This window comes from Hibiscus syriacus, unplaced genomic scaffold, assembly GCF_006381635.1.
Source record: "Hibiscus syriacus cultivar Baekdansim isolate YM2019G1 unplaced genomic scaffold, ASM638163v2 tig00110733_pilon, whole genome shotgun sequence".
NCBI lineage: Eukaryota > Viridiplantae > Streptophyta > Magnoliopsida > Malvales > Malvaceae > Hibiscus > Hibiscus syriacus.
Genome location: NW_024062845.1, coordinates 2,499,643 through 2,510,869, shown reverse-complemented (window position 1 = coordinate 2,510,869; position 11,227 = coordinate 2,499,643). Strand labels below are relative to the sequence as shown.

Below are 11,227 nucleotides of genomic sequence, written 5' to 3'. Positions count from 1 at the left end.
CAATGATTAGGTGATCACTGTTATAGTTTACTCTTTATTTTAAATAATTTACCTTTAATTTTTTAACTAATTTATAATTATACGTTGAGCACTTTAGAATTTTAAATTTTATAAATTAAATTAATGGTGCTCATCGTTTGTGGTTCTCATCGATGCTCATCGAGCATTGTATAATTTTCCTTAATGGTAAAGCATGAGGGAAATAAAATGCCACTTTATTGCATGGGTAATCTAACAAAATTTTCTATAATAATATATATATATATATCTTTTAAAATATAAATTAATTACTCTATTTTAATAAATATCAAATATAGGAGAGAATGTTAAACCTATTTCTTATTTAGAATAGATTAAATTTTATGTTGATTCACATTGTTGTAATGCAACATATAAAAGGGTATAAGTTCGAATGTGTCTAAAAAATATTTCAAATCATTAAGTGGTCTCAGCGATAAAATAAAATTTTAATCTTTCTAGAGGTATTGGGTTCGACAGTAATGTCTGTAGATGTGTTGAACCTAGTTTGATATAACAGTTTAAGGGCAAAATGTTTTTGAACTTAATTGAATTTATTCAAAGTTTCCAAAAATAATGCAAAGTCCATAAAACTTGAAATTGAACATAAAAATGTTTTCTGGATAAATAGTACCGATATTGTTCTTACATTATACTGCGTGAACAACATCGATACTATTATTATAGTACTAATGCCAAAGGTAAGAAAATTATTGATACTCCTTTGGTAGTACCGATACTAAATAATGTTTTCCAAAGTGTTTAAATTTCAGTAAGAAAAATTGGTATTTATACTCGAAGAGTACTGGTACTACTTTACGTAGTAGTATTAATACCATGAAACCCCAGTATCAATATTGACAAGCCCAACGATCTTTAACGACTAGTTTATTTAAATATTATAAAGGCATTACCGATACTCCTAGCCCGAGTATCGATACTCCTTGTTCTCGACAATTTTGTTTTGCAGAAAATTAACCTCCAAGGACTCTAAAACATCCCCAACGACTAAAAATGACTACAAATCCATTCCAACATATAAAAACAAGTCTATGACACTTGAAGAAAGTTAAAACACCTATCCAAGCAATAAAGATCAAGAGAAAAAGCACGAACCTATCGATCCCAATGGTAAAAGGAATCATTGCTATTCCTTGAGGTCTAAGGTTTGAGCACTAGTAATGTCAGGGGTGTGAGCGTTCAATGTCAAATGGTTGATAGATATCTTTGACTAGATATTGCCTTGTATTTACTCTAGATCAATGAAAAAGTATATAGAGAAAAAGTCGTTCATTATTCTTTCTTTTCTTTTGTACATAATGTATTTTTGCGAGCTCAATTTGTAAACATATACCTTTGAGGGGGGTTTCTTGTTTACATTCTTTATCTTTTGAAAAATGAGAGTCATTCTAGTTTAGCCATTGAAAACTAGAGAATTTGTAAAGGTTATTCTCGAGCCTAGAAAAAGAAAGAACAAATTAGTGAATTTGTTAAAAAATCCTTAGTGGATGTAGACTTGGTTTAGAAGTCGAACCATTATAATTCATTGGCTATATTTTTTCTTATCATTTCTCCTAAATTCTTTATTTTTCAAAAAGCCAATTCACCACCTCTTGGTTATATTTTAGGTCATCCATATAACCTCTAAAATCTCAACAATTGGTATCATAGTTTGACTCATTTGAATGTCTTACAATCTCTTGAGATGATCTTTGAAGTAGCACTATTAATTTATGTTGCAACCGAGAAGATGACTTCCACATCAAACTCCTACTATGTTGAAGACTCCCATTTCATCACTAGGCATCCTTGCTTCAATGGAGCAAACTAATCCTATTGGAAGAATATAATGATGATCTTCATCCAAGCCATCGATCTAGCGGTTTAGGATGCTATCATTGATGGTTCTCCCACCCCTCCAAGAAATCGGTCGGAATGGACAAATAAAGATAAGAAGCTTGCCCAATTTAATTCCAAAGCCATGAACATCCTCATTTGTACTCTTGGCCTGGACGAATATAGTAGAGTATCTTCATACTCTAACTCTAAGGAGATTTAGGACAAGTTGGAGGTGACTCATGAAGGAACAAACCAAGTGAAAAAGTCAAAGATTGGTATTCTCACTTTCAACTACTAGAACTTCAAGATGAAACCTGATGAAGACGTAAAGATTATGTCTGATCTGTTCACTTTAATATCAACGAGCTCAAAGGGTTTGGGAAGGTTTATCTTAATAAAGTAGTAAGAAAGATGCCCCCTTCCTTGCCAATGTCTTGGAAGCAAAGGCTATTACCATCAAGGAAGCCAAGGATTTGGAGTTCCTCACTTTTAATGAGCTTATTGGTTCTCTAGTCACTCATGAGATGAGACTCCAAAGGAAATAAGAAGAAGAAAAAGAAGAAGAGAATAACAAGAAGAATAAGGTATGAATCACCTTCAAGTCCACCAATGAGAATAGTAAAGACTCAAGTGAAGAAGTGGATGAAGATGAAGAGATTGTCAAGCTCTTCAAAAGATTTACAAGATTTATATCTTCCAAACGAAAATAATTGAATGATGAATCGATCAATAAGAAGGGCTCCCCGTGCTTTGAATGCCAAAGAATGAAACATGTCAAGTATGATTATCCCCTCATATGGGAGAAGAGATCATTCAAGAAAAAGACATTTGTAACTGCTTGGAGTGATAAAGATAACTCCAATGATGAAGATGAAGTAACCAACCTATGTCTCACGGTTATCGAAGCATATTCAATGGTAACTTCTAACTCTTGTAATTTAAATTCTTATTCATTTTAAGAGTTACAAGATGCCTATGATGAATTCTATTTGGAATTTGATATCATGAATTTCAAATACAAGAAATTGATTTCTAAATTTAAAAATGGAAATAATTTGGTTTTGAAAGAAAAATTGGATTTTGGAAAAAATAAATAAATTTTTGAAAAATGATTTTGAGCTTTCAAAAATCAAAATTGAAGTTTTAGAAAAAGAACATTTTAATTGAAAAGTTAAGCTTGAATGTTTAAAAAAAGAAAAATAAATCATTTCTGAAAACAATTTATCTATTTTAAAAATGAAAAATGCTCTCATTTTCATGGTTAAAATGTACATACTTGTCCTATAAAGAAAATAAAACATTTTAAAATTAGACAAGTATGGGTTCCCTTGTGAACTAGAGACCTTGGTACTAACCCTGAAGGATCCAAAGCAATTTGGGTACCAAAATCCAAATGAATGTCTCTTATAGGTGTGTGTTGGAGCAATGTTGATAAATGTAAGGAATCACAAATGCTCCAGTCATACAAGAAAAAGGATGAGTAACTTCTAAACTTAAAGCTTTTTAATTTTGTATATTGGTTGCCTATTGAGTTTTATGGATGCATGAGTATTTAGCATGACTGTTTACATGTTGGTTGTTTTTCTCATGTATGTTGAAAAATATGTTATTATGAACATCTTTTTAAAGTTAAATTTTTTATTGTTTTAGTTCATCATAATGATTTTTTTGTCAAGTTATGTTTTTAAATGATTTTTTTTTAATTTTGACATTAATTTGAATGTTAATTCATGTGTTTTCAATTAAATGACATCTCTCTAACAATTGATATCAACTTTTTGAATGCATAATATTTTGTAATGTTTTATGCATGTTAGTTTTAATGACATATCTCTAGTTATTACATAAAGTATGATAGAATTGGTTTATTGAATTTTATGTGTTACTAATATGTTTGTCCATCTTTGTTGAAATTCAATATTCTTTAAGTTTTAAGTTTTTGTGTCAAAACTTTTTCATGAAATGCTTTTGTTGAGCAAGAGCTTTAAATTTTTCAAATGATTTTATGTTGAAGTTTCTGCTTATTCTCCATTGTTATTTTGAACCTAAAATTTTGAATTATTTTTTATATAACAAAAAGGGGACAAAAATAGGTTTGAAAAATTTAATTTCAAATAAGAGAAAGGGGGAGCTTAAATATTTTCCAAAATATTTTTATTATTCTTAAAAAAAATTATTAAGGGGGGAGTTTTGCCAAAAGCCATTTTTTAAATGTTTTATTATATCAAAAAGAGGACATTGTTGAATCTATTTTAATATAACAATTTAAGGTAAAATATTTTTAGACTTAATTGAATTTATTTACAATTTTCAAAAATAATTCAAAGTCCATAAAACTTGAATTTGAACACAAAACTGTTTTCTGGATAAGTAGTACCGATATTGTTATCACATTATACTACATGAATAGTATCGATACTGTTTTTGCAGTACTAATGCCAAAGGTAAGAGAGCTATTGACACTCCCTTGGCAATATCGATACTACTTAATATTTTCTAAAGTGTTCAAATTTCAGTAAGAAAAATTGTTATCGATACCCGAAGAGTACCGATAGTACTTTACGTAGTGGTATTGATACCACGAAACCTAGTATCGATAGTTGTAATCCAAATTATCTTTAATGGTTAGTTTATTTAAATATTACAAAGACAATATCAATACTCATAGCCTAAGTATCGATTCCCTGTTTTGGACAATTTTGTTTTGCAAAAAATTAATCACCAATGGCTCCAAAACATCCCAACGATTATAAACGACTATAAACCCATTCTAACGTATAAAAACAATTCTAGGACACTTTAAGAAGGTTACAACATCTATTCAAGCAATCAAGATCAAGAGAAAAGCTCTTTCACTCTTTATTGTTTCTTTATTCTTGTACATAGTGTGTTTTTGTGAGCTTAATTTGCAACTTTTGTGAGCTTTTTCTTGTTTACAATCTTTATTCTTTGCAAAAGGTGAGTGGTTCTAGTTTAACCATTGAAAATTGTAAAAGTTACTCTTGGGCCTAAAAAAGAAAGAACAAATTAGTGAATTTGTTGGAAAATCCTTAGTGTGGAGTTAAGATATTGGATGGAGACTTGATTTAGAAGTTAAACCACTATAAATCATTGTACCATATCTTTTCTTATCATTTCTCATCAATTCCCACTTTTATAAAAAGTTAATTCACCCACTTTTGGCTATTTTTTTGATTATCCATAGAGCCTCAAAAGTCTCAATAGGATGTGTATGCGCTATCAATATGTTAAGAAATTTCTGAACATATACTACCTTATAATCAATTCAGACTATTCAAAAAACATACTTCGATTTATGAATGAAGACAAACTCAAGTAGTTTAAGTATTGTATTAAGAAACATATATATGTTGCAGTTACTTTGCATTTTGCGGTTACAAGTATTTTGCGTCAAGGGTAGCGGTGGTGGTTTTTTCCAACTATTTTTGTCATTTTTTTTCCAGTTGATTGTTGTTTGATTTTGTTAATTTCCAGTTATATTTTAACATATTTATAATAATGTTTTCTCTTGGCCTTTTCTAGAGTATTATGACTACGAATGTTTTTAGGTTTTCAATGCAGGTTTCTTCAATTGATCTGTGGTTCTTCAAGATTTTTTGGTTGATTGCTCTCCCGATGCTTGATTTCTTCATTCGTTTATATATGACATTCTGTTAAGTGAGGATTGATTTTTTATTTGTTTGCTTTGGATAATTCTATATCTGGTGCTCTTGGACGTCAGAGTGATCTGTCTCTATATGTCGTTGCTTAAAACTATTCATATTCTTGCTCATCATGCTATCATTAGCCGCTCACTATTATATTTTACTTATGATAATAATGAATGTGTTTATCATGTATGTATCTTGCAAGACATTACTGATTATATTTTATTTGACTAATAAATATATCATAATCCTACTTAAAAAAATATATAAATACCGAAAAAAATATAGTAGACTATACTAAACATATTATGGAGAAAAATAAACTGTTATCTCAAGTTAATATATGTAACTTTCATTTAAAGTATATCCCATTAATTTTTTTCTCTTTCCTATCAAATGAAGCCTACAACTTGTAAATGTCTCATCCATATATATTGGTATCAGATAATGCTCTGACCACTTTGATGAAAAGTTAGAAAGACGAGGAATATTATTCATAAGATGGATCAAAATATGGAATTGAAGCACCTAGTCATCATATTCACATGCCCTACAATATTAAATATGTATGAACAAGTCAAAAAAGAAGGCCGTGGAATTTTCATTTTATGATGACCTTTGAGCTTGATCTTTGAGTACGTTAGAAAAAACTTCAGTACCAAATATCGTCAAAAGTGTTCATGTCAAACGATAATGGTACAGGATCTAGCTTTTTGCTTTCGGCTTAGTTGGATCTTCAATTGATGGTCCTCAAATTTTATACTTTAATCAAGGCTTACGAAGATAATAATTAAAGTTTTGAAAACGATGGAATTTTATAGGCGCATCGAGTTAAAAAAAATGTATGCCTTTTCAAGGAGTATATTGCTGGCTCATATCACTGAGCTTGCAAAAAATCTGATGGCAACTAAACTAAATTAACCTCAAATGATTGGTTTAAGAAGTAGCTTCAAAATCTAAACATCATGAACCTTTAATCTCCATTTGTCGTCACTGATTACCATCACTTAATTTTTCTTTGGGCTTTTGCTCGTCACCTTGAGCCATATTTAAGGTGAACGCAATTGAAACGGTCCCTTATTAGGGACTATCACAGTATGGATCAATTTGTTAACTGAAAATAACACAATCAAGCAAAAGAAATACCAGTTGTTTTTTTACTTGCTAAATATTTGTTACTTGTGAAGCAACAAGATTTAAATTTCATATTTTGTAAACAAAATTTCAGCTCAAGTTTACGGTTAACATTCCGATGTAAGATTGAACGCAAACATGAAACCAGAAGCAAATTAAATTACAACTTGAGCTCTTGAGAAGATTGAACTTCCTAACAGCTTACGTTATTCAGCCGAAAGGATTATTAATTCTTACATATTTGTCAAATAAAATGGGGGAAAAAACTATAAAGAAAGTAACTGAGGTGGACATGTTCTTGCAAACAATGGACAAGAAATGAATGTTCAGCAACAAATATGAAAACCCAAATCGTTCAACTGAAAATAATTGAAAAAAAGTTTTCTGTGGATGTTGTTGATCTCTGCTGAGAAATTCGACCTGTGTAATAGGGGCAGAAAAGCACTCAAGACAGCTTACAAAGGTTTTCGAATCCCATATACTCTTTGTTCACCAGCTTTTTGACCATATCAGCGATGCCAACTCCACCTGTAACATTCAGGAAATTGTGTCCAGCTTCTTACCATTTTGACAAGTTCGAGTTTAAGTGACTTGCTTTCCAAGTTAACTTAAATGTAAAATGTATAGGAAGCACGGAAGCGCATTGTTACCTAAACTGATTGCGCTAACAAAGATCGTTAAAGCTAGTATGAAGATGATGATCGACGCTCTTCCGATGACAGCAATAATCCTTCTGACTACATGCTGGCCAGCGAAGGCAGCAATTGTTGCTACCAGAACAAAATAAGCAGCTGCATAGGAAATAACAATGTAACTATAAGGCTGATGGAGGTAGTGATCAAAGTTTATATGTTTATATTATGGCTACAAATTTATTATAATCGTAAACGTTTAATGTCATTGCGAGTTAGTACCATATGGGACCGGGAAACGATTGAGAAGATAATATTGTACAACTGACATCGAGGATGAAAACACCATAGAAAACGTTGATGTTGCACTAGCTACCTGCAGAAGCATATCAGTTTGGTCAAACTCGGGAATTTGTGCTGGCATGGGATCCTCACAGAAAGAAGATTACAGTCATTGCTTCTTCGGTTTTGGTGTATATCCATTCCGCTACATTGCATATGACTTTAGATTAAATAATTTTAGTTAAAGCATACCTGAGGGGGAATCCCGAGTTCGAGGAATAGAGGACCCAAGATGAAGCCTCCTCCTAGTCCTAACAAGCCACCAACCATACCAGCTACTATACCACAAGAACAATAAAGAAGAATCTGATATATCTTCCAATTTGTAACTTCCTTTCCTTTGGATGCAATCACTCTAGTCCCTTTGCATAAGCATATGGCTTCAAATAGTGTCACAGAAGCAGCAATGGGTATCTATAGAGAAAAGGAACACAACAATTTTTTTGTATCAATTCTGTTCTATCTGTCTAGATTCTAAGAGAGAATTTTTATGTAGAACTTCTAGTTTCTACCTGCAAGGAGGTCACAATCCAGTACATGACTGAGCAAGTTGAAAGATATTCCTGCAAAAACAAACGTTTCGATGAGATTACGCTAACACATGAATAATGTTAAAGACTTTTCATTCTGCAAAGTTCATTGATGAAATTGGACTTTGAAAAGATCATGATCATCGGAAACCCCGGAATGAACAGGTGAAGACTTATTTGTTCATCTGACATTATTAGCAATGTTATCATACCTTAATAATCTGGACAATAAGAAAACCTATCCATACATACACGAGCAGTGACAACTCTTTCCAGTTTATGTTTTGCAGCAGGGGAACCTGAATAGAATGATCCGCAAGGCCACAAAAATAGCCAATTATAACAAAGATAAGACTAACTTTATGAAGAAAACTGAGATGTTCTTCAACTCACTTCATCTTCTTGAAAGTTTCTTGGGTCACTAGGTAATGGTTTATAATCTTGAGCAGCTCCATCTGCAATTCTCAAGTTTAACACAATCTATTTGCAATATTTCGATTAACACAACATTTGTCTTATCAACTCTCACTTTAATCCTAGTCTATTTCTTATTTTGATTGTTCAACTGTCATACAAACTAGTTTTCTTTCCTTTTATCTTTTCTAATAGAATCTTAAATTTGTTTCATGAGCAATCATTTCCCTTTAATGGGAATATCTCATTTGAAATTATGTAGGCACTCACCAGCTGGTATGGACTCCTCTGCTTCCTGGAAATAGAAATCTCGAAATCCCCATTAATAATCTTATACCAAAGGGAAGAATTCCATGGAAAACATAATAAAAAGTGGAAAATTCTACCTTTCTCAACATTGTCTCTTTCTTCCATGTATCTATACCTTTGAATAAGGCTTTCGTTGATGTACCTGCCATTGATAAGTTTAAGCATCTACATCAGAGAAAACTATACATTGTCATCACAATGAAAAGAGATAATATCTTCATTGCTGGATATCCATGTTCCTTGTCTTGATGGACTATTGCATACACTGTTTACATTAAAACTCTGATGGATAACCGAACTCTTTATGATTTCACTTGTTCAGAAATCGTGTTCATGCAATATCATTGGACAGTCATTATTGTGATTTGAATTTGTAGGACATAAAATACAAGAATCAAAATGAGTTAAGAATTCCCAGAATTATGTAATTCTTATTACCAATGAAGAGAATGATAAGCAGAACTGTGACCATCCAGTCAGCAAACATGACATTTAGGACAACTCCAATGCTGATTCCAAGCATAAGCATGGGCTGAAATAACAATGCCAAGTCATAGTCTATGAGAGGCATTTCAAGTGTTGGGTGCCTAAGTCTCAGGTTATAATATACTGTTGATCCAGCTGCACCCATGATCATACCTGCAGCAGGAGAAAAGATCCTTGTTATCCGTACATATGATTACTACAGACTACATATTATAATATTCAGGCGATCAGAGTCGGTTTAGCCTAAAAGCATCCAGCTTACCGATGTTAATTATGTTCTTGTTATTGCCATGCTTATTGGAGACATTACTAATAAGCAAGTGTATAGTTGTATGTTACTGTAATAAAAAAGAATTATAATTTGAGTTGAAACTCACACTTGGAAATGGCAGTAGAAGACTTGGGGTCAAAACCTATTATGAGACTGAGCATTGGAACAAAAATCCCACCACCACCAACGCCTCCGACGCTACCCAATGCAGCACCTAGGAATCCAACAATTGTTCCTAAAACAATTTTCCAACCAAACTTCATCCCCTGCTCAAAAGTAAACAATGACATGAAACAGATTGCTAAAAAGTTGCAATAATCATCAGCTGATGCAAGAACAATGCATTCATTGCAAGAAGTTTCGAAAAGTTAAACGGCGAACTCACCGGCCAGACAGGTTCATAGGAAGACTTCCCATCTTGCCAGAGGAAGTTGGCAACTCTAACTAGAAGTCCCTGAGTTGTCTCGTTTTCTTTGAAGTTATCTTGGTGCATTTTGTGTTTCAATAACCTCTCTGCAATTCCCACATCGCTGATAACAAGAACCAGAAAGGCTATCCAAGCTATGACTGCCAAGCCTCTCCCGTTCACCTGAATTCGAGCCATTTTTGGCTTATACCCTGAATTGTTAGCAAAGGAGAGACAATGGATCAGCAAACCAAAAGAAAAACTTTTCTATGCTTCGACTTTAATCAATTCTCTTCTTATTTCCTCTCTGCTATCAATTCCGTAGCATTCAAATATGAAAGAAAATATGAAGAAATAGTGAGTTCTCTCCTATGGTGTCAACATTTTTAAATCCCTTTATTGTACGCTCGACCGCGTCGTCCAATGACAGTTTTTTTTTTATCTTCTTCCAGTAAAAAGAACAGGTGCTGATAGGGGTGTTAAATCTGTTGATTCAGTTAACTAATCGAATTGAATTACTCAAAATTTATTAATTAAAAACTTTTCTCTTTAACCGAATTAAACCAAATTTTTTAACTAAACCAAATAGAATTTAATTAATTCGATCAGTTTTCAAATTAACCGAAACTTATAAATAATATATAAATAATTTATTAATTCGGTTAAACTGAAGTTTGAACAAACTAAGACTAATTATATAAATGATATATATAATATATTAAATATCTAATATTTTTAGTTAATTATCTAATTTCGAGCCGAATTAACCGATAACCGAAGTTTGAAAAAAATATTAAACTTTTAACAAACCGAACCTAAAACTAATCGACCGATTCATAAAAAAAACTTTAATTTGAAATGTTAATTCAGTTAAAACCGAAATTTAAACACCTCTAAGTGTTGAGTTAGGGTATTTATTATAATATCGGTAGAAAAACACACGTATTACTCAACATATTTCAAATTATGTGAATGTGTGTTTTTCTATAAATATTAACATCTTATCTCAACATATAATTTTCAACACCACCGTAATTGAGTTAATCTTTTAAAATAATAAATTTATTTTTCAAGTCAATAAAAATTCTGGGTTAGAATCAACTGATTGTCCCCTCCTGAATCTGTACCACTCACTGACATTGTAAAGATTTTTCGTGACCATTTCACCTTAGAAGTTT

The 11,227-nt window shown here is 31.8% G+C and overlaps 1 protein-coding gene across 1 annotated transcript; it reads right to left on the bottom strand.

Moving 5' to 3' along the window:
- Positions 1-6,834: 6,834 nt before the first annotated feature.
- LOC120139298 (sulfite exporter TauE/SafE family protein 3-like) lies at positions 6,835-10,374 on the bottom strand. The gene is made up of 12 exons (XM_039154573.1): positions 10,029-10,374; positions 9,750-9,909; positions 9,325-9,525; positions 8,964-9,028; positions 8,848-8,872; positions 8,557-8,618; positions 8,376-8,462; positions 8,146-8,196; positions 7,826-8,047; positions 7,574-7,667; positions 7,310-7,450; positions 6,835-7,187 (listed from the first exon to the last, which is right to left on the bottom strand). Exons 1-12 carry the CDS (start codon positions 10,245-10,247, stop codon positions 7,105-7,107), a joined length of 1,410 nt encoding a protein of 469 aa, XP_039010504.1. The 5' UTR covers positions 10,248-10,374; the 3' UTR covers positions 6,835-7,104.
- Between the last annotated feature and the right edge of the window lie 853 nt (positions 10,375-11,227).

Coding starts and splice junctions, on each gene's coding strand:
- LOC120139298 (XM_039154573.1), bottom strand. CDS start 10,247: ATGGCTCGAATTCAGGTGAACGGGAGAGGCTTGGCAGTCATAGCTTGG. Junction 9,526..9,749: donor TTCTACTGCCATTTCCAAGT/GTGAGTTTCAAC, acceptor CTCCTGCTGCAG/GTATGATCATGGGTGCAGCT. Junction 7,668..7,825: donor AACTCGGGATTCCCCCTCAG/GTATGCTTTAAC, acceptor ATGCTTCTGCAG/GTAGCTAGTGCAACATCAAC.